General features: G+C 40.4%; 2 protein-coding genes across 2 annotated transcripts; one reads left to right on the top strand and one right to left on the bottom strand.

Moving 5' to 3' along the window:
• Positions 1 to 5,159: 5,159 nt before the first annotated feature.
• On the top strand, positions 5,160 to 6,737 carry LOC136062818 (uncharacterized). The gene has a single exon (XM_065762385.1). The coding sequence runs from the start codon at positions 5,160 to 5,162 to the stop codon at positions 6,735 to 6,737; it is 1,578 nt and encodes a 525-aa protein (XP_065618457.1).
• A 4,674-nt stretch (positions 6,738 to 11,411) lies between these two features.
• On the bottom strand, positions 11,412 to 15,234 carry LOC112035653 (heme oxygenase 1, chloroplastic). Its single transcript, XM_024068487.2, has 4 exons — positions 14,326 to 15,234; positions 13,085 to 13,308; positions 11,883 to 11,990; positions 11,412 to 11,659 (listed from the first exon to the last, which is right to left on the bottom strand). The coding sequence occupies exons 1-4, from the start codon at positions 14,783 to 14,785 to the stop codon at positions 11,567 to 11,569; spliced, it is 885 nt and encodes a 294-aa protein (XP_023924255.1). The 5' UTR covers positions 14,786 to 15,234; the 3' UTR covers positions 11,412 to 11,566.
• Between the last annotated feature and the right edge of the window lie 12,212 nt (positions 15,235 to 27,446).

Below are 27,446 nucleotides of genomic sequence, written 5' to 3'. Positions count from 1 at the left end.
TATTCCGGCCATAAAATAAGAATAGGTATGGTACTCAAGTGGAAATGGAGCAAAATTCTTCCCTCTTGAAAGAAGCACAAGTGAAATGGTAACTAGATCTGGCTGGGAAACTACAATGTTGCTTAAAGATTTCCCTAGTAATTCTAGGGTAACTGGCCTGAAAATACAGCGTGGCATTTATACTTGAATTCTAGGCAACAAGTTTGTTATAACTTCATATAAAGTTATAATCCACTATATCATGACTCTCACTTATCTTACCAGTGCCTAAATTTTTCTTTTTCCATTTTCTTTTAAAGCAAGGTCTTTAATCACACTGGTTGGGTTTATATGATATCAGTATTATTGGAACTATAACATTAAGAATGTAGAATATTAAATTGAGACGAAAGCAGAGGGACAAGTAAATTCATGTTCTACACTCAAATTACTTCATTTTGAACTGGATAGGGGGAGGGGGGTGGGGGAGGGAGGCTTAAGGTAAGGTCTTTGTTTGGGGTTCCTTAATGGGGAATCATCTGGCACCCCCATTACTTGCAAAGCAGCCACCCACCCCTTGCCGAACTCGTGGCGCCGCGATTGATAAATGATAGGTTCCACGGAATTTTTGGCATTTGTGAAGCCTTCATTGTACCATTTGTCCTCGGCTACTTCCATGGCTGCCTTTAACTCTGCGATCTCATTGGCCTGTGCCAGATTTAAGCTCTCCGCTTCAGCCAGCTTAAGTTCCATCCCCCCCAGTTTTTCACCTGTCTCTGCCAGACTCTGCTCAGGCAATGCTCGGGCTCTCTCAGCTTCCTGTGCTCTTCTTTCGGCATCCTCGACAGCCTTATCTTTATCTTTTGTCATGGCCACCACTACGTTCTTCAAAGCCTTCTCTCGGTCAGCATCCTCAGCAGCCTTTTTCAGCCAGTCCTCAACCATGTAAGCCAATTGCGCTGCCTGTTATTGTGATGTCAATAAGCATGAGGGAAAAGTATAAACACATATCTGTGAAAGAAAAAAGAAGTAAAGTGAATTACTGCTATGGTGTGCCATTGGAGCCGGGCGAATAAAGATTCGTCTGCACCACTTAAGAAGAAGTGAACGTCTTTCAGAAGCTGTAGGCGCTAACCTAGGCTTTGCGCAACTCGGGCACCCTCACCCTGAGCCCAGGTTCTAACACTAGCCGTCATAGGAAGGGGCTCGTTCTCGAGCCTAAAGATTGTTTACTATCCTACGGCCGAGTTTGTGGAGTAAGATGCCACACTAGATCCAAGCTGTCAGGTGGGACGAACTCCGCCGGTGGGCTCCCAAATAACCACGCCCCCTGTTGTAGCAATCAGGGGAGTCCTCGAAGAGGCTTCTTCTTGTACTCGGGGAGGGTCGGCAGTGTGCTGTCTTTTCTAAGGTTCAAGTGGCTGGAGGATGCTGATCTCTACCCTGGGCGTGTTACTGTTGAGCTAATGGTCATGTGCTGGGAATGAACCGTTCAATTGTCATTGTCCTTGTGGTCACCATGTTGCCGTTTTCTTGCTCGACTTCTACTTTGGAAGAATTTATTAATTCGACCTCTACCTGTTCGGCTGGTTGGACCATGGCACTGGGCTCCTCAACAGGTCTATGGACGTCGCAGCCTTGGAAAACCGAGTTTGCTGATGCATCCCTCACGAGAACTAACGACTTCGCTCTAGCCAATCGGGGGTTAAGGTCCCAAGCCTCGCCTACAGTTAGGTTGGGAGGAAGGAAGTTCGAATGGCATACGTCAACCTATGATAGTAGTGGGCTATCTACTAATAAAGCTTGCTGGTTCCTAGGTAGAGTAAACTGGGGTACAACCGAGTATAAGGTGAAACGCTCGGAGCTACTCGTCGAAATTCACAAAGATTTCTGATCGAAGAACAAAATTTAAATCCCTCACATGTACAACTCTAATGTTTGGCTTAAATCTCTTGCCGTCTGTGTTTTTTTTTAAAAAAAAAAAAACAAGCAAACAAACAAAAAACACATTTTTAGACAACAATAAAGACAAACAAAGCACAAGTACAAGTAGTTAATTATGCACAGTACCGACGAACATCCCAGGGTGAAGTTAGGCAAGTGAGCTCGTTGGCATGCCAATTGCCACTCACCCAGATGTATTCTCCTACTGAATTTCTGTTAGAATTGGGTAGACATGATACAAGTCGTACCTGTACATCCCTAACTTTCTAGTAATAGTCTATCCTAATGTTACCACATAAACTATACATGAAATTGATATCATGATGATCTAATTGCAACCCATATAATTGGTTTAACCGGCTTGTGCAACTCACTACTCGGTAAAAATTGGGAGGGAGTTGGTCGGGACTCAACCCGTAAAATCTAAGCGTCCTAAGTATCAGAGGGTCCATGGGAAACTTGACCGCTCCTTCTAGGATAGCCATTAGGGGAAAAAACACTACCTGAGGGCATCGCTTAAGGGCGATATTACAGTTATGATAGTAAGCCAGTTCTACATCCTTAGGAACATCATAGCCCGCTCTAAAGTTAGTCAGAGATGCCTCGGTGTTAAGATGGTGAGAGTACACCATATTTAAATCTAGAATCAGAGAAAAAACTTAAAAAGAGAAGAGGAATGGGCAAAGGAACTTAGTATGGGCTTTAGGAATTGGAGATCTTGGTTTAGAATCTATGCATGGAAGGAGTATGCTCGGCAGAGGAGAAAATTCGAGGAGTGGGGGTGTAAAGAGTGGTGAGATGGGTCAGAAGGTACTATTTATAAAGGGAAGGCATTTAATGAAAAGGAGCGGGAAAAATCCTTTTAACTTCTTTTCGTAACTCCTACACACGTGGCCTTGGTTCATGAACCGCCAGGCCTTGATTACGCTCAGACTAGAAAAGCCGTCATAGCGCTGCTTTTGAGAGGACATTAATAACTGTCCTGCTCATTTAATGATTGACGGTTGGACTTCTCGAGGAGTCTCTGGCACCTTTTGGGTTGTCCTTGATTCACTCCCGGTGACCGGACACGAATCAAGTGGGGGCTATTGTACGGGGCATGGCCATAGGCCCATTGAGCCTTGGCCCGAACATTCTTAAGAGCCAAAACTGAGCCTAAACCTCATAGTAAGTCCATATTGTTATTGAGTGCGTGATAGACAGGCCCATCTCCAGCCATTTATGATCTGTTCAGGAGTGCATTTGCTCGGAACAACATACCTCCCCAGTGGCTTGGTATTGCCTTAGGGAGTATTGCTGCCGAGCGATCTTTTGGAGGCAGAATTGAGTGAGACCAGAATGTAATCATGAAACCCCCACAAGCCTCAAGCTATAAATAGCAGAATTCAATGAAGAATGGGGGTTGGCAAGGTAAAGGAGAAAATAGAGAGGAAAAGAGAGTTAGAGCTGGTACCATCAAGAGGGAGAGCCACTTAGAGAGGAAAGAAAGAGAATCCATGGGGGTTAAGGGGTGTCGTTGGGTCGCTTGGCCAGGAACTACCCTTAGTAGGAAACACTAAGCCCACTAATACAAGTATAATGTGAGCCCAATTCTAAGCCCGGTCCATCAATACAAATAAAAATTAATTGGATTTGATTAGCGAATGTCCTTAGGGTATTTGTTAATGAATTACTTTTAAAAAAAAATTGATACCATTTTTATGAAATAAAAAACAATCAAAAAAGTCAACTGTTTTTTTCTTTTCTATTTACAAAATCCTATATTAAGGTTTATATAATTTATATATGTATATTTATAATTTTTCTCATAAATTTTATACAACATTTATGTATTTTATGATACATAATACATAAAAATGTAAAAAGAAAAACAATTAATATTCGATTCACATTTTAGAATCTATAATGATAAATAAATAAAATAATGTTAGAAGTGGTTTGGAATGAGATCCAGCATCTCTCTCTTCTTAATGATTGCATATACTTGCTGAGCAAGTTCCTCCAAACCCGAGTGGTACATGTGTTCAAGGAAGGGAATAGGTGCACTGATGCACTTGGAAGAATGGGTAGCAACATGGCTGAGGAGTTTCTGGTGTTTGATAATCCTCCTAGTCCTAATGTTTTGTATTTTGTCAATTTGAATGCTGCTGGTGTTTTGTATGATAAGACTTCTAACTCTGTACTTACTGATAGGGTGAGATAGTTTTATTTGTATTTCCCCTTAACCGAAAAAAAAAATAAAAAATAAAAAATAAAAATAAAAAATAAAAACCCCTCAACCGGCCCACATCACAACGTGGTGTAAACGCTGACGTGGTGAGGATTGGGATAAGAGCCAAACCCTAAATAGTAAAGGATTCCGTTTTCATGCTATTTAATATATTTTTTTACTTGAAAAGTTGGAAAGTGTTTTAAGGAAAAGAATTAGAAGATGGGACTGTTAAAAAGAAGTTGGGAAGTGAGGCATTAGCATTAGCATTTACCGGCCATGACTAAAGCAAGAATAATGCTTGTGTCACATAAAATTGTATAATTTGTGTTATAATTTATTCATGTAATGTGTTATAAATAGTAGAAAGGTGACTTTACATAGACCTATTATCACTTTTCTACCGCTTATAACTTGTTACATAAGTGAGTTGTGACATAAATTATGTAAAATTGTATAATTTGTGTTATAATTTATTCATGTAATGAGTTATAAATAGTAGAAAGGTGACTTTACATAAACCTATTACCACTTTTCTACCGCTTATAACTTGTTACATAAGTGAGTTGTGACATAAATTATGTCATTTTATATAGCACTAGCACAACTGCTAAAGTAATGGCCCACCAATTTGCTTAGATAGCTCCTCTAAAATAAGCTGACCAGCCACTTACTTTTATGTCCCTATCGTACCGTCCACCTTCGTGGGTTATCAGTTTGACAACTAATCATGCAATCTTGAAAGGCTAATTCGTGGACCCACATAATTTTGTGGAATTTTAGGAGAGAAATTGTGGACAACTGTTTCAGCACATGATGGAATGATGGAAGCAGGAAGAGGCAGCTATGATTAGAATTTAGAGTTTTGAATTTACATCTCATCTAGAAGTCTCTCTCCCCTGTAGGAGTCTGTTTTCTCTCTCATCTAAGTAAGAGTTCTCTTTTCTCTCTCATTCTCGGTAAGAGCTTATTTCCTCCCGTAAAAGTTTCTTTAGGGTTCTTTCTTGGTCTACACCATTTTCTTTAAATGGTTGTAGGCCTTTCTTTCGGAAGTGGCTGCATGGATCAAGAAGTGGTAAATAGTTTGAGAAACTTGAAGCTCACAAAAGAAGAAGAGGAGGATATTGTTATTGTTAATAGCAACAGTTCTGGAATTTTTGAAGAATGCTCACTGAGCTTATTTGGGCGTCTACTTTCAGACCGTCATCAAAACCTTAGAGCTCTGAAGAATACTCTCAAGGCAGCATGGAAGATGGGTTCTGATTTGAGAATTGTAGAGGTGGGGAATAACATTTTGCAGTTTAAGTTTGGGTCAAGATGTCAGCTAGAGTGGGTTGAGAAAAGTGGTCCTTGGAATTTTGACAATAACCTTCTTCTTTTATGCCGTTGGAGGAAAGGTTTGTCATCAAAAAACATTAGTTTCTCCCACTCTCCTTTTTGGGTACAGATTTGGGGTTTGCCATTTGAGAATATGACTGAAGACATTGGAAGAGATATTGGCAGCAAGATTGGAAGAGTATTGGAGGTTGACAAGAGAGCTATTCTAGCTGATCAAGCAAAGTTTTTAAGAATTAGAGTTGAGGTGCAAATAGAGAAGCCTCTGCGTAGAGGGGGGTTTGTGAAGAGTGATGAAGATGGAAGAGTTTGGGTTGATTTCAGGTATGAGAGGCTACCTACTTTCTGCTATAGATGTGGTATACTTGGGCATGATGAAAAACATTGTCAAGCTATTTTATTGGAGCATTCATCAGGTCGGCAATATGGCGAATGGCTGAGGGCTGGTGGTTTTTTGAAAGTTGGAGGAGAAAAAGAGAAGAGGAAGGAGCAGGCCGGGATTGAAAAGGGAGGCTCGGCTGCTATGGTGGTGGACGGTGATGACAGATTAGAGAATGAGACAGGTGGCCGAAGCACTCAGGTGCAGGTGGGTGACGGAGGTAGTGAGCTGGAGAGGGTTTCGGTGAGCTTGATGGAGGCAGATCGGTTGGACATGGCGATGAATCATGTCATGTCCAATCACAAGGAAAATGGTGAACAGGTCAGGTTGGAAGAGAGGCTGCCAGTAGCTTCGGTAAGTGAGAAAGGGCAGAAGACACGTGAAGGGATGAGTGGAGATAGAAATTATTTAGTTAGGAATGAAGGGAATGGGACTAAAGAGAGTCAGCAGATAGTTAGAGAGGAATGTGGGCCGGATATATATGGAGCTGGAATTTTAAGCCCATTAATGGTAGAAGAATCTGTAGCTTTAGAAGGGGAAAAGAAGAATGGGCTGGTTTTACATGGCAAGGAAGGTATTAAGCCCATTAAGCCAGAAAATAAGGGAAGCACTGAAGTGGACCGGGAACAATCACAGTGTCCAGACCATGTGGTCTCCCAAGGAGCTAAGAGAAGGTTCAAAAGAATAGCAAGAGATAAGAATAAGGCCCAAGACATGGTGAAGTGTGAAAAAGCCCAAGAGGTTAGTAACAAAAGAAAGGTTTTTGATAATACGTTATTTATGCATGATGGGAATGTCCAGAAACGGTTCTGTGGTGGGGAAAAAGAAGGGAATGAAAATTTCTTTGCTGAAAAGGCGGTGACTGCTGAGCAGCACCGCCTAGACCAATGATTGCTTTAGGTTGGAACTGCCGGGGGCTTGGGAACCCCCGGTCAGTTCGAGAGTTGCGCGAGATTGTGCAACGTTGGAAGCCCAATATTGTCTTCCTGTCGGAGACAAAGATGAAGAATTTTCAAATGGAAAAGGTGAAATTTAAAATTGGTCTTTTGAATGGTTTAACAGTTCCTTGTGTTGGGAGGAGTGGGGGTTTAGCTATGTTATGGAGTAGGGATGTAAAGGTAGATGTCCAAAGCTATTCTAGGAATTTTGTTGATGCAGTGGTGACTGATCCGGATTTAGATTTTAAGTGGCGTATTACTGGGTTTTATGGTAACCCTGAAACTCATCGTAGGAAAGAATCATGGGATTTGCTGAGAAGACTTAGCCGACATTACCATCTGCCCTGGGTCATTACTTGGTGGAGGAAGTTGAAGCTTTGGCTTTGGAATGTGGTCTCCTTCTTGCCAAAGAACAAAAGCTCCCCCAAATTATCTTGGAATCAGATGCTTTATCAGTGGTCAATAGTATTACAGCAGCTGAAGTTGGTGGCAATCTTGGCCATATTTATCAAGGAATCCTTAGTCTTCTTTCTTCTTTTAATAGCTGGAAAATCAAGCATGTGAAAAGAGATTACAACAAGGCAGCTCACGAGCTCGCTCAGTATGCGCGGCAGATAGAATCATCTCAGGTTTGGAAAGGAGTTTATCCTCCTTGGTTGGTGCGAGTTGTTCAGGAAGTTAGCTTGTAGTTGTTTCTGTGCGTTGTATTGCCTTTCCTGGCTTTGTTGTACTTTCTTTTTTTTGGCAATGAAGTTTTCAGCAGGTTGCTCTGCCTTCAAAAAAAAAGTTGTTGCATATATAGTGAGCATTTGGGAAGTGCAAAAACATCCTGGGTTGGCCTCCTTTCTTTTTTTTTTTTTTTTTAAATTTATTTTTTATTTTTTTTTAAGCCGTGATTGTTGATTTTTTTGTGTGAACAGTATACGGAAAGGGTTTCATGCACTATTCACGAGACCCACAAACCTCACTTTTCAGCAACTTTTTCATTAAAAATGGGTCTCACGGTACTATTCACACATTTAAAAATTATTTTACTACCATGTTTTCAGTTTTCAGCAGTATTCAAACGGACCCTTAGTATTACTCGAAAGAAGAAGTTATTATTAAGAAGTTTTTCTTAGTTTCCCCTCTTTTTAAATTTAACACGACATTCTTTTCATATTTTTCCCCTTATTTCATGACAAAAATAATGATTGTGATATAAGGATTTTCCTAAAAGAACCGAGGAACAAATTAGTATATAGGCATCCATAATGTAGTGAATCTTATGATGGACAACAGAAATAAAAGAAAGATTGATACATGTGTTAGTACTTCAGTAGTGGTGACAAAGTAATTATTATTTTTTGTCATGTGGTAGTAGGAGTTGTTCTTTTATTGTTTGCAGAGGAATAAAGTAGTACATAGGTGTCATTCTATACATATAGTGTCACGATGAACAAAAAAGAAAAAAAGAAAGAAAAAAAATGAAGAAGAAGAAGATAGATACATGGGTTAGTGCATTAGGTATCCCAACAAAGTAATTTTTATTTTTGGTAAAGTAGCGTTAACTATCAGTTTACTGTTTGCAAATGTACTAAATATTGGGAAATTCTTACTTAGTTCCAGACTACAAGGTCATCAAGCTGACCTTGTAGTCCCAGCCAATAAGAACAAAACATGTAAGAAACATGTAGGACTACTTAGCAAAAGTAAGATGCAATAATACAAAAACGACGTAATAGAGTAGCACTTAGGTGTTCAACTGTTCATAGTGTCCTAATGGATGGTAGAAATAAAAGGAGATATTGGGGTAATACATTAGGTATTTTTTGTCATGTGAGATGACTTATCTTTTTACTATTTTGCAATGAATGAAGTAATACATAGGCTTCAACTTATACATGGTGACATGCTAAAAAAAAAAAAAAAAAAAAAAACTTATACATGGTGTCATAGTTGATAATAAAAATAAAAGTTCGGTTAATAAGTGCCCTTACGAAAACATATTAATAAATTATTTTTAAAAAGTTGTAATACTACTTTTATGAAAATTATAAAAAACTGTCAAAAAAATTAGTTATTTTTTTTTTCTTTTCCTATAAAAAGTTTTTAATCTTAAACTAATGCCCTTAGGACATTGAATAACTTTTCCCTAAAAATAAAAGGAGATAGATACATAAATTAGTATATTAGGTGTCCTGAAAAAATAATTTTTATTTTTTCTAATGTAACACTAATTAAACTACCATTTACTGTTTGCAAAGATATGACTTATGAGCTTCCCTTTACTTAGCAAAATAGAGATGTAATAAAAATACAAGAAGTCAAAGAACTACAAAATAAAGGAATACATGTCCATAGCGTCATGGTAAACTAGAAATAAAAAAAGAAAGATACATTGAGTTGTACACCTAAAATGTCCTAATAAATATTACTATTTACTAAAAAAAAAAAAGTGTCCTAACAAAGTAATTTTTCTTTTTCGTAACGTTTCATGAATAACTCTTTCAAGCTAAAGCCAATGAATAACTAACAGGCCATTCAATAAAAATCCGATGGAAGTCTTGTAAATTGAAGGGTTTATTAGGGCACAATTGGAACATTGAATGAAAATTACAAGAGGAATTGTAATCTTCGTTACTAGGAATAAAATGTAATGTAATGGAATAACTAAACATATTCATAAGTTTGGTTGTAAGTTGTAACATTAGAATAAAACTTAAGATTTATTTCAGAAAATATCTTATTCATACAATTATATTTTCTTAAAAATAACATTCTTAAATTTGAGAGAGAGATTAGTTATTTTTTATAATTTTTTTATTTTTATAATTGTTACACATATATGGAAAATTTGTTTATTTGGAAATACATTAACTTCAGAAATTATTGCACATACTAAAAAATAGATATTACAATCTATTAGAGAGGAATAATTATTCCTCACTTTGAATAATAGCTATTCATAAGAAATGATTATTCCTTCTAATAAAAATATTACCTAACTAAAGAATAATTAAACCATAAAAATAACTATTACATTACAATACTTATTATAATCTACCAAATGTGCCTTTACATTTCTATAACGAAAATATGCCCTTACATTTCTGTGGGGCCAGAAAATCGGGCGGCCTCGGCCCACTTCAACCCAGGCCCAAATGGCCCACGCCGAGGACGCATGATGGGTCCGAGGATGACTCTATCCTTGGTCGTCCGAGACCTCAGTACGAAGAAGGGGCAAGCCCTGGGCGAACTGTCACCTCGGCATTGAATACGCTCACCTAACCCTTCTGACCGCATTAATGAGGATGTAACCCCTTGACAGGGCAACATCGATCAGGGTGAATCACTTGAGCACGGATATGACCTTTGATGGGATAGACGGTCAGGTGGAAAACCAATAGATGACCAACAGGAGGAGGAAGAGAGGGATATATAAGAAAGGGGAGCGATATGTAAGGGGAGGGTTTTTTGGGGGGTGAGAGAGAGAAGAAAAGGCCTCCTCGGCCATGGTCCGAGGAGCATCTCCCAGTTGTAAATTGTTCTAAGTATTTTTCAAAGAAAGAAAAGAGTTCATGCTTCGTGAACGTCGGCCAGTGCCTAAACCTTCGATCCACTCTCTACAAATTCATTGTTCTGAGTTCGTTGGGCCTTTGACCCATATCTTTTGGGCTTGGGCAACAAAAACAGACTCTACAATTTCTATAACGCATTTGCGTATCTTTAAAAAGTTTCTGGAGTATCAAGCAAAAAGAGAGTTTTCATAGTTTTAGTTTTCATTGATACGAAACAGGTACACAGTACATTGTACACATTATCATAAGAACCAATCAAACCAATTCCAAGGGGTTGGTAAGTCTTGAATTCAATAAGAAATCTAAATACTCAAGTCCAAAAAAAGAAAATGCCAGACCCATCTAAACCTAGTCTCATTGGTACAAAACATAGTCACATAGATATGCTGACTGCATCAATCTATTTCAGTGCAAATATTCGAAACTATGCAATGATAACGACAATAATCTGGAAAGGTTGACAAGTTTCAGGTTGATCTCTCTCCTTTTCACTTACGGGGTGGTATTACATACATCATATTCATACATTCACTCCCATGTGAGAGAGTGGATACATGTATCAAAACATGATAGATTTTCTTCTCACTCATAGTAATAGAAGCATCGAAAAACTTACAACATGATTGAACTCAGATTAGTCAGATAAACACAAACAAAAAAAACATGCAAAACACATAAACCAAGACCAGATCTCTCTCTCTCTCTCTCACACAGACACAGAACTCGTCTAACCCATAAAAACCACCTAACCCATAAAAACCACCTGAACACCATAAGGCTTCTCAAAGCACCTGAAAACAAGGCTGGAGAGACATTGATAGCCTAACCCCTTGAGGCTGTTCTCATCCTGGCTAACAATGCTAAGAAGCCTTCAACAAGAACATTGATACTAGAGATGATTCTCGTTCCCTTGGAAGGCAAGATCTTGTTTACATGCCTACCATCCAAGATGAGTGACAGTGTGAGTTTGGTTCACAAGAACAGTAATAAGTTCATTCTGGAGTTATTCTAGCTCCTTTTTTTTTTTTTTTTTCACCTTTTCATAAAGTGGCTTAGCCCAGACCAAGTTTCCTAAATTTATTTATATTTGAACAAATTTCAGATTATCTGCAACAATAAAGCATTCATATTTTGATAGATGATTAACATTCAACGAAAGATTAAACATTTTGAATATATACAGAAATCTTTGAAGCTTGTGCCATTAATTGTGCAGTGCAAATCATGATAATATTAGACGGAGAATCTCTCCCGAGTGCTTGAATGATTTCTCAGTTTCTTCCAAACAATGATTCTTCTCCTCTCTAGTCCAGCCCTGAAAAAACCCATACACAAATAAGTTTTTCCTATATTATAACTGGATGATTCACAAAATTGTTTTGAAAAAAAAAAAAACATAAAAAACAAACAAACAAACAAATTAGTTGTATCAGTATTTCAGGTTTACTGCTCAGATTCCACAGAAGCTTGGGGGTAAAAAGCAAAAGAATTTTGGAGTAAAAAAGGAAAATGCAATACTAAGGGTAGCAAGAAATTACTTCAGCAACTTTATTCAACTTCTCTCTCACATTCTGCAACAATTGGGAAAGGTCACCATCCCATTTGTAGAATTCCAACTCCTTGTTATTTAGTATCTGTTCAGCTACCTGAATTAGAGTAATAAGAAAAGAATTAGAGTTATGCACCTCATAAACTAAAATAACATGCCAATACCACATCAGCCTCATATAAAAAAATTTCCAAAGTAAAATTAGTAGTGTTCACATCTAGAGAGAGCAGAAAGAGAAAAGGGTGATGGAAGGGCCACCCGCAGGGATTTTTTTTTTTTTTTTTGGGTGAGGGGGAAGGTCTTCACTTATAGAAACTAAGAACTGCCACTTGCTGAAAGGTCCCCACAAAAAGAAAATTCGATTAACTGCTTCCCTCCTTATTATCAAATATTTGTTTCAAAGAAGGCTGCAATTTTAGAATCATAAAGATATCAGCCACACGTTAGTGAGGTTGAATCATGGTAAATAGGCACAATCCACAGTTACTGCACAGTGAACCTACAGTTTGGAAATCTTTTAAAGGAAAGATGAACTAATACTTCATGACAGCTAAAAATAGCCTATATACAAACAAACCACAATCATAATGATACATACAGGAACAGATAAAACAGAGCTCTAAAAATGTGGAAGTTCCTGCATCCAACATATCACATCAGATGTGTCTACAGAGCTGCTGTTAGTCATATGTTAAACGGATGAATCTATATAACAGACAAAGAAAAACAGACTCCTCATTCATTCAGAAGTTCACTATTTACTTTCATTTAATGAATATACCACTTGTAAGAGAAATTATTATGTAAACCCAGTATGCTATACCTCCCTCTCACATAAATGTGGATCTCATGTGCGGGACCAACACATGGGGTCTATACCCATGTAAGAGGAAGGTATGTAATACACCAGGTACATGGAATAATTTCCCCTGCTATAGATATCTAAGAATCAGTAGTAACAATGGTGAACATGATATTTTATGTGGAGAAAACAGCATAACTTGGAGCAATTAAAGGCGAATGAGCACTTTGAAAATTCATTGATGTCCCTATTTTGAGAATTGCAATCAAAGGGCGCACACATGATATCATGCCCACAGGGCCACAACCTACAGATAGACCTGAGTCCCTAGGCGATAAACCATCACATGGTAATATTATGACACACTATCCAAGCTAATGTCTATTTACCTTTCTCCCAATCATGCGACCACCAGCAGAGTGGGCAAAATATACATTGTAAAAGTGGCAAATAAATGCTTGAGGATCCTTCTCTGATAATTCTTTAAGATATTGTGAGTATGTCACACCAGGAGAAGAAGGTTCTGGGATGGTGTAGCCTTGCTCCTTGAACCACTCCAAATCCTTAGCCAATTTTTCAGACCTTTCTAGTCCTGTGTTTCTGAACTCTGCATCTACAACCAAAAATGAAATTTTCAATCTTTCAGCTGTCATTAGTAGAGATTAAACACACAAAAAAGAACCGAACCACATGCATGCTGGAGGAAAATGTGGTGATACCCAACAGGGAAAGATCGACTTTTCAGTTCTCAAATTTAGGCATGTTAAACTACATTCATCACTCACTATCTCCACCCAACCACAGCATTATGCCTTGAAATCCATCCAGTTAAGCTTTTGAAGGGGTGCTAAACTGCTATTTAAGCGCATAAAAGCTCCTATAGCAGAACTTGTCAAACTTTTGGTAATTTGGAGTACTTAAGAAGAAAAAAAAAAAAAAAAAAAAACTCTACAGTTCATTGTTCATGCTTTATAAATCCATAACTTTTAAAGCACCATTCACTATTTGTGCCACAAAATCTCAACAGTTAAAAGCTCTAGTTCATTCAACAATACTAAATGAACACTTTACCTTTCACAATATGGTCATATAAATCCCCTAGATACCATTAAATCAAGAAGTCACCAAAAAATGAATAAAAATAAGACTACAAATCAATATTTATTAACATATACAATTAATATTTTGATTATCATTCACTCATTAGAATTCAAAACAATAATAATGATAATAATCATCAATTGAACTCAACTAGTGTGCGCCCACGCACACAAACATTCGAGTATCTTTCCCAATCAGAACTCTAAAGAGCTCATACATCTAAAACACCAAAAACCAACAAAAGCAGAATGCTAGATACCAAAAAGACATGCCTAAGTGGGTACCCCTAGAATCACAACAACAACAACAAAGCCTTACTCCCAACTTTTTTTGAACCGGCAATCATCCTCAACAGATTAGTCAGAGTCGGCTACATGTATTCTTTTCCTTCCTTCTATTCAATCAAAAGTCATAGTCTTTGTTGCTTCATTAATTAACACGTTCTTTTCAACTACTTGTACTAAAATAAGATTAACAACAACAACAACAACAAATTAAATACGTATATAAAAGAGACCCAAAGACTCACAGGAAGGAAAAGCAGCCTTATCGACGATCCCTTCGAGAGTGTCATAGACCAACTTGCTATCCACAAGGAACCTCAAGTATCCATCGACGGTGGGGTCCCACTTAGTGACGGTCCTTTCCTCAGGCTCCTTCACTTCCTTCTCGCCCTCCTTAGCCTGCTCTTTGGTGTGCAGCTTCATCGCCACAAACCTCATCTCCTCCACGAACCCCTTCGACTCGCCCGGGTACCTCTTCTTCGGCTTCTCCGCCGTGGTCGCCGAAACAGACACCGCACCGGCCTTCAGGGGCATTCTCGTAATTTCGCGACGGAAACGGAGAGAGCTAGTGCTTCTGCTGAGAACAGAGGGATTGGGATTGGGATTGGGATTGGGATTGGGATTGAGATTGAAAGCGAAAGTGTTAGGGGGCGTTTGGAGTTGGAGTTTGGTGAAATTGTGAGAGATTGGGGTTAGAGAGGCCATAGCGAGAGATTAAAAGAAGAAAAGAGAGTTGTATCGTGCACGAAATCTATAAGAGTGAGTGAAACACAAACACTAATAATGAAAGAGAGTGAGTGAGTATTTTAAAGACTTTTTGTTAAGACAAAAATAGAGTAATCGGGGTTTAGCTTGAAATGGCGGTTCACGTAATCTTCAAGACTAAGCGATAAAAATAATTCACACAAATTATAAAAAATAAAATAAAAAATTGGTGTGGGTTATGGGGTATTGGGGATGTGTCAGTAGTGTATGGGAGAGTGTGTGTTGTTTTTGGGGCAATCGTAGACAGGTTTTGGTTTTTCTTTTAATATTTTTGTGTTGTGGACTGTGGTCTGGATAGAATGAAAGAAAGAAAGAGTACGGGAATGAATGGGAGGAAGGAAAAGTGGTTTCGTTTCGTCGAACTCAAGGCAACGCAAGGCAATGCGTGCCGGTGGTGGAAGATGTTGTACGGCGTCGTTTGCTTTGGATAGGTGATGGGGTGGGGGGGCAAATGGGTAATACGACTTTCGTATACTTGTGGTGGACAAAGTACGGAGTGTTGTTTGTCTTTTGAGTTTCTTTGACTACTGCTACTACTGCTTCTGTCTGAAGTGAAATTCTTTTATAGTACCGTTTCCGTTTTAGATTATAAAACGGCTGTCGTTTCCATTTTTCTTTTTTTTCTTTTTCTAGAGAACAGACTAAAACCATTTTGTTGATTCAACAGACACTTCACCCTATATAATAATATAATAAAAGACGTGATAAAGCACGTAATATCATAATTAAATCATTATATATACTTACTATATAATAAAAATTTGACTTAAAAGTTGTGGTTGCACCAAATAACTACTATCACACATTAGTAAATTAATTTTATAGAAAAAAAAAAAAAAAAAACTCACATTTTGACTAAATGATACGATTTAATAATAATTTAAAATAAATTTAAATTCTATTCAAACTAAAAAGCCTAGTATAAAAAAATTTAAACCTAAATCGCACGCGACCCACACTTTTGTTTTCTGCAAATTGTATCTCATTAAATTAATATTTTATTAAGATATTAAGTTATAAAACTGTTGACGAAGTTTTAAGATTTAACACTAATTTAACTTCGCTAAAACTTTATGATCTAGGTTTTAGATTTAAATTCTACTCCAACTAAAATTTTATTATCAAATTTTTCAGAATTTATATTTGTGGGGCCCGTGGGCTTGACAGCCATAGCCCATCGCGTAGTAGGCCCAAGGCCAGCGCCGAGGAAGACTGACCAGTCAAGGCTAAGTTGGGGAAAGCCTCTTTTTTGACCCACGCCGAGGACCTCTCCGTCCTCGGCATACTAAGGATAATTTTTGGGAGGGGACAAGTCCAGAGCAAGCTGTCACATTCACACTTAATGCATTCACCTAATCCCTCTGGCCGCATTAATGGGGATATAACCCCTTAGCAGGGCAACGTTGATCAGAGTGAACCACTTGAGTACCGATAAGGCCTTTGATGGAATGGATGGCCAGAAGGGAGGCAAATGGATGATCAACAGATGGAAGAAGGAGATAGGAAGATGAAGACTATATAAGAAAAGCAAGTAAAGTAAAGAAAGGGGGGGGGGGAAAGAGAGAGAAGAAAAGAGGCTCCTCGGCCACGGGCCGAGGAGCATCCCCCTAGTTGTAAGTAAACTCTAAGTATTTTCTTTTATAAAAAAGAGTTGATGCTTGATGAACGACGGCCAGTGCCTAAACCTTTAACCCACTCTCTATAAATTTATTGTTTGGGCTTGTTGGGCCGAAAACCTACCCATATTCAGGGTCAAATCCAAACTGAGTCCTTACAATTGGCGCCGTCTGTGGGAAGGTTTAGGGTGCTGGCCGGCGCACTAGGTGATTGTTCTAAGTGGTCGTTTTACAGTAGGTTGGCGAAGTAAAAAAAAAAAAAAGAGATAGAAGATTCGACAGCGAAAAGAGAAATCTTGATATTATTATTTCATAAATAGAAACAGTACAAATTACAATCAGAGGCTCAGGCAGGCATGTTTCACAAACAAATTTACAAGCTAATCCTACCAGCTATTTCTACAATCAGAGGCCCAGGTGGACCCGCCCTAAAGAAGCTAGCCGGAGGGAAGTGTCAAGCCCTGCTTTTATTGGTATAAAGAGAATGGGAGAGCTTGACACAAAAAGCAGGGAAGGGGGAGGGCCATCATGTTTCCAGGCCACCAACAACTCCTTTCTTGGCGCGGCGGAGCTGGAACAAAGAGAGGAGCAGATGCAGGGGCTCCGGGATACCTTCCCCCATGATATTCCCTTGATTCTCTCCGATCCTCACGAGTGTTGGCCGTTGGAGACGGCAACACTCGAGCACCGCCCATGAGATGAATTCGCGCGCCTTCTTCGTCGGGGGTGCGCTCCGAGGAGAGACGTTAGGTACTCTAACAACATCCCTCTGGGCCACCTTGTAGGGCGCCATCGGGGTTACGCCTAGATTCTGCCGCACCGAAAGCCCAGTGGGGGCTGCGGCCATACCGGCTTTTGCCAATTCTAGTAACAATTCCGGTAGGGTTGTTAAAAGGGCTTGGAGAGCTGGAAGAATGTGTTTTTTTCTGTTTGTATTGAGAGGTCCATGGATTGTGGGGAAACCACCTCCCCACCTTATATAGGGGATGGGGGTTGGTGAGAATTAATTCATGTAGAGTTCGAAAAGAGAATTATCAGCTGGGTTAATAATGAAGCTACCAATTTCCAAGGAGGCCGTAGACCGTTGGACTCGTGTTAATTCACGAGGACATTAATGAAGGCGCGTTTCGCACACCGAAGCGTCAAGCGCGGAACACGAACAGACAAAGGGCACTTCATAAATGAAAAAGATGGGGCCTCGAGCTGGAGGCGAGATCAACGCCACGTGTAAAGATCATAATCCGACCCAAGGAGGAATCGTCTCCAGTAAAGCGGTCCGAGGACAAATTAGATACTTACAAAAAAATAGAAGTGGTAGACAGAACTAAGGTATTGCATGGTCCTCGGACCCAAGCCTATGGTAAAACTATTCACACCATTATACCTGGGTACTAGACAGAACCAAGGTATTGTATGGTCCTCGGACCCAAACCTATGGGGAAACTAGATACTTACAGAAAAATAGAAGTGGTAGACAGAGCCAAGGTATTGCATGGTCCTCGGACCCAAGCCTATGGTAAAACTATTCACACCATTATACCTGGGTACTAGACAGAACCAAGGTATTGCATGGTCCTCGGACACAAACCTATGGGGAAACTAGATACTTACAGAAAAATAGAAGTGGTAGACAGAACCAAGGTATTGCATGGTCCTCGGACCCAAGCCTATGGTAAAACTATTCACACCATTATACCTGGGTACTAGACAGAACCAAGGTATTGCATGGTCCTCGGACTCAAACCTATGGGGAAACTAGATACTTACAGAAAAATAGAAGTGGTAGACAGAACCAAGGTATTGCATGGTCCTCGGACCCAAGCCTATGGTAAAACTATTCACACCATTATACCTGGGTACTAGACAGAACCAAGGTATTGCATGGTCCTCGGACTCAAACCTATGGGGAAACTAGATACTTACAGAAAAATAGAAGTGGTAGACAGAACCAAGGTATTGCATGGTCCTCGGACCCAAGCCTATGGTAAAACTATTCACACCATTATACCTGGGTACTAGACAGAACCAAGGTATTGCATGGTCCTCGGACTCAAACCTATGGGGAAACTAGATACTTACAGAAAAATAGAAGTGGTAGACAGAACCAAGGTATTGCATGGTCCTCGGACCCAAGCCTATGGTAAAACTATTCACACCATTATACCTGGGTACTAGACAGAACCAAGGTATTGCATGGTCCTCGGACCCAAACCTATGGGGAAACTAGATACTTACAGAAAAATAGAAGTGGTAGACAGAACCAAGGTATTGCATGGTCCTCGGACCCAAGCCTATGGTAAAACTATTCACACCATTATACCTGGGTACTAGACAGAACCAAGGTATTGCATGGTCCTCGGACCCAAACCTATGGGGAAACTAGATACTTACAGAAAAATAGAAGTGGTAGACAGAACCAAGGTATTGCATGGTCCTCGGACCCAAGCCTATGGTAAAACTATACACACCATTATACCTGGGTACTAGACAGAACCAAGGTATTGCATGGTCCTCGGACCCAAACCTATGGAAAATTAGATACTTATAGAAAAATCTAAGTACTAGACATAACCAGGGTATTGCATGGTCCTCGGACTCGAACCCATGGAGAAAGTAACTATCTGGAGAAAAACCAAAGCGTTACCTAGAGTCAAGCTATAATACGGTTTTTAGATTTATATTTGAAGGATAACAGATGGTTTCATGAGGCTAACTCCAGAATAGGATACGAATATAGAGCAGAATATTATAGTAAAGCAAATAAAAGAAAATATCATTAGTTGGAAGCAAAGTATTAAGTATTCAGTTCAAACGGAAAGTATACAACTTCCTTACAACGCCACTGAGGCAAGAAACAAAATGAGATAAACGAGAAGATAAAAGAGAAAATAAACAAAATTATCCTATGTCGTATACTAGTCTCCCCAACTCAGTAGGCAAATTAATTCGATAAGCAAATTAAAAGGCTTTAGCCAAGGCCTAAGGGCTCTGAATCGAAGGGTCCGCAGGAGGCCTCGCCACATCTTGTGGTATTTCCTGACCCTCGGCTCTAACTCCCCCCAACGTCCTCTGGGGCTCAATCTCCTCGGATGGTTGGTCAGTTAAAGATATATCATCGGCGGTCTTATCGTGACTCTCAACCGCTGGTAATGAGGACCCCTCCTCGGGAGCAGCAGGGGTAGTCTCGCGAATTGCAATAGGGTAATATACCCTATCCTCCCTCCTAAGGTCAGATGAGGCATCAACTCCTGCTTGGTTGAGGGCTTCATGCCAAGTCTGAGAACAATAATGCCTGCACACCGCAGGAACTTGAGCCCGAAGGATGGCTTCAGTCTTAGCCACCCCATCTGCGAAAGCCTCCTCCTCTGCCTGTTCTACAGAGCGCTCAGCGTCTATTTTTGCAAATTCCACCTCGTCTTTGGCTCTCACAGCCTCGTCCCTGGCATACTCGGCAACACCTTTCTCATGGATTGCCACGGTCAACTTTTCCTTCATATAGGCAATGTCCTCTTTGGCAGTCTGTAGTTGACCCTCAACGTCTTGCAAGCGATTAGTTTGATCCTCAGCTTGCCTCCTGGCCACGGCTAGGTCGGAGGCAGCAGCGTCCCTGGCCTTCGTCATCTCCTCCAGATCCTCGGTCGCCTTTTTTAGGTCGGCCTCAGATCTCTTGAGGGTATTAGCAGCTTCCAAAAACTTGTCACGCTCTTGCGCTAAGGCATTGCCCTGGCCATCGATCTCCTCATCTAACCTGAAAAGAGCCTGGATAGCCTGCCAATGAAAACAAGTAACTCCGTAAAAAGAAAGGAAGGTACTAAGCGACAAAATTTGAATAAAGTAAATGGGTGCCAAAGGACCCACCATGCCTAGGTATTTCTTAAGGTCAAGGACAACCTCTAACCCACTCATATTTCTTAGCTCGGCCATGTCAGTGGGAAGAAGAAGAGATTTCTCCAGGGCATTGGCTACAAGAGCCCCCTCGGCTCCTTGAGATTCCCGCATCAATGCGTTATCCATCAGGGGTTGATCATGGAGCATGACAGCGGGCAGCCAGGCCTGAACCCCGGACTGCTGGATGGTCTCTTTACCTTTCCGTCGACCACCGAGCTTCAGTTGCTTTGGAGGCCTGCAGAGTCTACCCTCCTCGGGCGAGGAATGGGATTTGCTCCCATCTATAGGCTCCTTACCCTTGGAAGGTCTTTTCCTCTTCGGGTCATGAGACTCGGTTTGAAGGTCTGATACTGTGGGGACGGAGGATGACCTGGTGTGCACAGTCAAAATCTGGGGCGGAGGTGCTGGGGGCTGGAGCTGCGACTCTTCTGGTACACCCTTCTTGGAACCGCCTTCGAGCAAGTCAAGAAGATTGGTTTGGGGCTGTCTTTTTAAACCCATCTCGGCCTGAGTACCAACTCTTAGGGACCGGAGATCGGCTTCGGACAAATGAGGGTCCGCTAGGTCACCGGAGGGATCCTCGGACTGATCAGCTAGGTCGAACACACTATATTCGTCCTCGGAAGAACTCAGTTCAACCACTTCCCTTGCCTTCTTAGATAGTCCTTCCTCGGCCACCGTTACTTGTTGGGATGAGGAGGGACCTGCTAGTGGAATGCCTTCAGGTATATAAGACCCTTCGAAAAATGCAAAACCGTCCTCCACCATGGTGATCTCCGTAAGCCGAGGGTCACGAGCTCTAATTACGTGCTTCGGGATTGGGAATGATTTCTGAGCTGGGTCACATCCGAGAATTTGATGAGCGGCTCTGACCTGGTTATCAGGTTCATTCAGGAAAAGGTCCGACCTGAGAACGGTTTCCAAATCCGCTTTGTTAACCAGGTGGAAATGACGTGCAAAGGCGTGCGGATCTGCGAAAAGAAAAACGAAACTCCTATGGTTAATAAACCAAAGCGGATATATGGTTATAAAGATAAAAATATTGAAACCTAGATTGTCTCCTACTTCGGATATCCTACCTGGCTCCCCCTCTACTGTTGGGCAATGAAAGCCGTTATGCCACTCCCCCGACACTATGAGGAAATATTGAGTCAACCCCTTATTGGAATCAGGAAGACACCGAATGAGACGAATCCTATCGTCCCTTGTCTTCATATAGTACGTCTTACCCCTCAGGTGATGAAGGTTATAGCACCAATTCACATCGTGGTGAGTCAGTCTCAGCCCCATTTTCTCATTCAAGATATCTACATACCCTAATATCCTAAATACATTCACGGCACACTGGGTAGGAGCCAGGCGAAAATGCCTAAGGTAATTGAGGGTCACCGGCCTCATAGGGATTCTCATCCCTCCCTCTACGAAAGCGACTATCGGGATTACGACTTCACCCTCTCTCCTCTTAAGGTACCACTCCCCTTTTTCACAGTACTTCAAACTCACATTATTGGGTATCCCATAGTCGACAATGAATTTGTTCATCATCTTGTCGGACTCAACCAACTTCTTAAACTTACCCATTCCCCAAGGACGACTAAAAGTTCCAGAAGAAGAAAAGGACGAGTAAAATCAAGGAAATTTGGGGTCACTAGAAGAAGAAGACTTACAGAAATATGGCGATTCTCTTCAGGAAGAGTGCAAGTTGAACTAGACTCAAGTCATACGCATCAATGGTTGTAAGCGCGAAAATGAGGAAACCAGGCGGTTTAAACAGGTACTTATACTCCCCCTTAGGTTCCTCAAATGTAACTGCCTGCCCATAAAAGCAGGAGATCCCTACCGAACGATTACCATCACACCGTTGAAAGTGGGAAACGTGGTGCCGCCAAATTTAATGTGGGCACACATTAAGTCTTGAAACGCAAAAAACGCACATCGAGCAGTCGAAAAGTCACCAGCATTAGCACAAACTGAAGTGGGGCGATTCGCCTATGAGGGCCCGTGAATATCAAATCCCTCCTCTCCGTCCGGGGAAACGTGCAGCAGGGTTTTGAGGGGCTATTGTGGGGCCCGTGGGCTTGACAGCCACAGCCCATCGCGTAGTAGGCCCAAGGCTAGCGCCGAGGAAGACTGACCAGCCAAGGCTAAGTTGGGGAAAGCCTCTTTTTTGACCCACGCCGAGGACCTCTCTGTCCTCGGCATACTAAGGATAATTTTTGAGAGGGGACAAGTCCAGAGCAAGCTGTCACATTCACACTTAATACATTCACCTAACCCCTCTGGCCGCATTAATGGGGATATAACCCCTTAGCAGGGCAACGTTGATCAGAGTGAACCACTTGAGTACCGATAAGGCCTCTGATGGGACGGATGGCCAGAAGGGAGGCAAATGGATGATCAACAGATGGAAGAAGGAGATAGGAAGATGAAGACTATATAAGAAAAGCAAGTAAAGTAAAGAAAGGGAGGGGGGGAAGAGAGAGAAGAAAAGAGGCTCCTCGGCCACGGGCCGAGGAGCATCCCCCCAGTTGTAAGTAAACTCTAAGTATTTTCTTTTATAAAAAAGAGTTGATGCTTGATGAACGACGGCCAGTGCCTAAACCTTTAACCCATTCTCTATAAATTTATTGTTTGGGCTTGTTGGGCTGAAAACCCACCCATATTCAGGGTCAAATCCAAACTGAGTCCTTACAATATTTATTCAACCATGGTTTTTCGATACAATCTCTTTTAACTGATAAGTCATCCCTATAATTAAATCCCACACGATACACCCCATGTTGTTGTATTTTTTTTTCTTTCAAAATGCAACTTACTCTTATATTTTAATCTAATAAATTCATGGCCAAAATGCAAAACTCACCCTCTAAGTTTTACCTTTTGTCATTTTAGTCCTTTACGTTTGACTTTTGTCATTTTAGTTCTCTAAGTTTCAATTAAACTCAATTCAGTCCTCCTTTACCGTCCATCAAATTGCACTGTCAACTTACACGAAACAATATTGTTTTACAGTTTAATCAATATATATATATATATATTTTTTTTAAAATTTATTAATTTTAAAAAAAAAGTTAATTAAAAAAACATATCAAACAAAAAACACAAAACACAAACTAAACCCAAAGTTTGAAACCCGTAAAGAACAAGAGGGGGAAAGAGAGATTGAGAGGGAGAAAGGAGATCTGTGTCATAAAACTAAAAAGCCAACCACATCATACATACCGATATTCCTCGTGAAAGCCAGAACCTCATCAATGATCCCCAAGCCACCAAAACCAAGCTCCTCCAAATATGAATCCGATTCCATTTCCGATCTGAAAGAGGTAGTGTTCATCATCTTCAAAATCTTGATTGAAACAGAATTAGCTGGCGCTATTTCAACTTTGTTTTTCACGGGTTTTAGACTTTTGGGTTTAGTTTATGTTTTTTTTTTTTTTTTTAAACATTTTTTCTAAAATTCAGAAATTAAAAAAATAAGTATTAATTAAACTTAATGGATAGTAAACGAAGGACTACATTGAGTATAATTGAAACTTAAAGAACTGAAATAACAAAATGTGAAATTTAGAGAGTGCGTTTTGCATTGTAGCCTAACTTCATCTTACTTATTGTTCTCTACTTCTGAATTTACGTGTAGGATATTATGCTAAAGGAAGTTTACTATAAAGAAGAAAAATAATGGACACCCCCATTTAAGTTTTTGGTTCTCTTATGTAAGTTTTTTATTTTTTATTTTTTTGTATATTCTTAATTTTTGATCTTTTTTTGTTTGTTAATGTTTCGATTTTTAGTTTTGGTTATTGTATTTAATTTGTGAGTGTATTGATTTTTTCAATTCGACTATCACTAGGAAAAAATCGCTATTGAAGAACAATTTTGTTTATTATTTTTTGTGCTGGCTAGGACATAAATTAAGCATAACCCAAATATGAATCAAACTCATTCCATATCCCATATTAAGAAATTAATACTATGGGCCCAAAGAATTTGGCAACCCCAACCCATTTTATATTGAGCCCAAGGCCCACGCCGAGGAAGAAGGAATGTTCGAGGACGAACGAAAAAGGCCCCAAATTGTCGAGGACAATCCTGTCCTTGGTCAACCAAGATCATGGAAGAGAAAAGCGGCACGCCATCAAAGGCAGCCTCCTAGAGCATTCCTAAAAGAAGGACGAGTGTAATGGGCCAGCCATAGGAGCATGGTGGAGGTGCAATTCAAGGAGAAACTGTCACCTCCGCATTAAATGTCCATAACTAACGTTCTAACCGCATTAATGAGGAAATGACACATGAGCAGTGTTACCTTGGTTGCTACAACTCACAGAAAGTTTGGGAAGATGACTGATGGGACAAACACTCGAGTAGTGACCTGCATTGTCAACAAATGGAGGGCCAAGATCAACTGAAAGGGGATATATAATGTAAGAGATCCTCTAAGAAGAGGGGCGGAAAAGAAAACACAAGCTCAGTAGCCACTTGTGTGTTCTTTGAAGCCCTTGTAACTAAGCAACGAAGAAGGAAGAAGAACTGTAAGTTCCTTAGATGAGGGCCGAGGACAAAATTTCAGCCCATGTTCTTGTTATTCAAATCAACTTGTAATCATGCCTAGTTGTTGTATCCTTCACTAAAGTCTAGTTCTTAAGCCCATTCTCTATACATTTATTGTATTGGACTAGTTGGGCTTGGGTTCGCTCATCCAATAGTAGAAGTGCCCAAACCGAGACCCCACAATTGGCACTGTCTGTGGGAAGAGCTTGTGTGATAGTAAGTGCAACAGGTAGTTAAGATAAGATCAGACCTTCATCGGCCAGGGTCCCTGGGGAAAGCCATTATGGTGGCCAGTTTACTACGCGAGTAAGATGTTACATGAGGCACACACAGTTGTCATCCTAGCTTAGCTTTTGCTCAGGTCTATACTTCGAAACGCGGATTATACAGGGAGAATTGCTAAATGGGGGACAGTTCTAGGGACTTCTGACACCAGGTACATGCCCCGTACCTTTATCTAGGGTTCGGTCCTCGTGAATATGGCGGCTGAGTTCGCCAAACCCCCATTAGAGGAAGGGGCAGTAACACAGAGCGATTCAAGGAGGCTCCGCAGCAGGGCTAGTTCTGGAAAGTATATGTTGATATCTTCTAACCTACTGAAGTGGTTAAACGAAACCTTAGCTATGACGGGTCCTCGGATCTCCTGCTTTAAGGGAATTAACACACACTGGCAATTGTCTAAGTATTAGACAGAACCAAGGTCTTGCATAGTTCTCAGACTCAAACTTATGGGAAAACTAACAACCTTTGACAATTATCTAAGTGTTAGATAGAACTAAGGTCTTGCATGGCTTCTCGGACCACAAATCTATGGGGAAACTAATAACTTTAGACAATTATCTAAGTGTTAGACAGAACTAAGGTCTTGCATGGTCCTCGGACTTAAACCTATGGGGAAACTAACAACCTTTGACAGTTATCTAAGTGTTAGACAGAACCAAGGTCTTGCATGGCTCCTCGGACCACAAACCTATGGGGAATCTAATAACTTTTGACAATAATCTAAGTACTAGACAGAACCAAGGTCTTGCATGGTCCTCAAACTCAAACCTGTGGGGAAACTAGTTACTTCAAGAAAAATCTAAGTGCTAGACAGAACTAAGGTCTTGTATGGTTCTCGGACTCAAACCTGTGGGGAAACTAGTTACTTCAAGAAAAATCTAAGTGCTAGACAGAACCAAGGTCTTGCATGGTCCTCGGACTCGAACCTATGGGGAAACTAGTTACTTCAAGAAAAATCTAAGTGCTAGATAGAACCAAGGTCTTGCATGGTCTTCGGACCCAAACCTATGGGGAAACTAGTTACTTCAAGAAAAATCTAAGTACTAGGCAGAACCAAGGTCTTGCATGGTTCTCGGACTCAAACATATAGGGAAACTAACTATTTTCAACAAAAGCTTTAGTTTTAAATAGATTCCAAGTGTTGTGTGACTCCTTTGATCGTACCTTTGAGTAAATTAATGAGCTTGAAAATTCACCTGAGTTACAAATGCAGCCAGAATAGAGCTTGACTCCTCGGATCACCTGCGTCGCCCATCCATGAGCTTCACTTAAAGCATTTCAAGGTACGTCTAGGTCATTTCACCTAAGGTATCACTTAAAACATCAGTTACTTTTCCTCTAAAATTAACATTGTAATATCCCTTTAAGGTCACTAAGTCCTCGAGAAATGTGTGTTAACACATACTACCATAACCTGTAAGTCTAAAGAATATAAGGTCCGCGTTATAAACGTAAGTCCTTTTGTAGCCTACCTAACGGAAAACAAACTTCGTTGTTGAGGATGTTCAGTTATTAGTTCAAGTTTGAATTAAAATTTACATGGTGAGTCCGATTAATAAAGAATGAAGTACACTACTAAGGATAACCAAGTGTCAACAAAAGCGTGAAAACATAATGAATAATAGGACGTCACCACTAAGAGAAATGGACACATGCCATTACAAAAAGAACTAGCTTCATTACAAAAGTTCAAAGTACACTAGAAGAGAAAGAAACATGAAGCAAAAACGCAACAGAGGCAGCCTATTTCTTTAACTTTATGGTCAATTTATCCTTGGAGAGTTGTTGAGAGGCTATGTTGGGAGCTGGAGGATCCTGGCTTGGGGGAATGACCTCAGATGGCACAGAAGAAAAGGGCGCAGTAGAGGAGGCCAAGTCCGATGCCTTCTCAGTAGGAGGAGCTTGAGGGTTGGCTGGAGGCTTCACCAACTCGCACAACGCTTTTTGGTTATTGTAACTCACAAAAAGTTTGGGAAGACGGCTGATGGGACAAACACTCGAGTAGTGACCTGCATTATTAACAAATGGAGGGCCAAGATCAACTGAAAGGGGATATATAATGTAAGAGATCCTCCAAGAATAGGGGCGGAAAAGAAAACAAAAACTCAGTAGCCACTTGTGTGTTCTTTGAAGCCCTTGTAACTAAGCAACGAAGAAGGAAGAAGAACTTTAAGTTCCTTAGATGAGGGCCGAGGAAAAAATTTCAGCCCATGTTCTTGTTATTCAAATCAACTTGTAATCATGCCTAGTTGTTGTATCCCTCACTA

This window comes from Quercus suber, unplaced genomic scaffold, assembly GCF_002906115.3.
Source record: "Quercus suber isolate HL8 unplaced genomic scaffold, Cork oak 2.0 scaffold_456, whole genome shotgun sequence".
NCBI lineage: Eukaryota > Viridiplantae > Streptophyta > Magnoliopsida > Fagales > Fagaceae > Quercus > Quercus suber.
The sequence above is the reverse complement of the archived record's forward strand: the minus strand, read 5'-3'. Positions and strand labels throughout refer to the sequence as shown.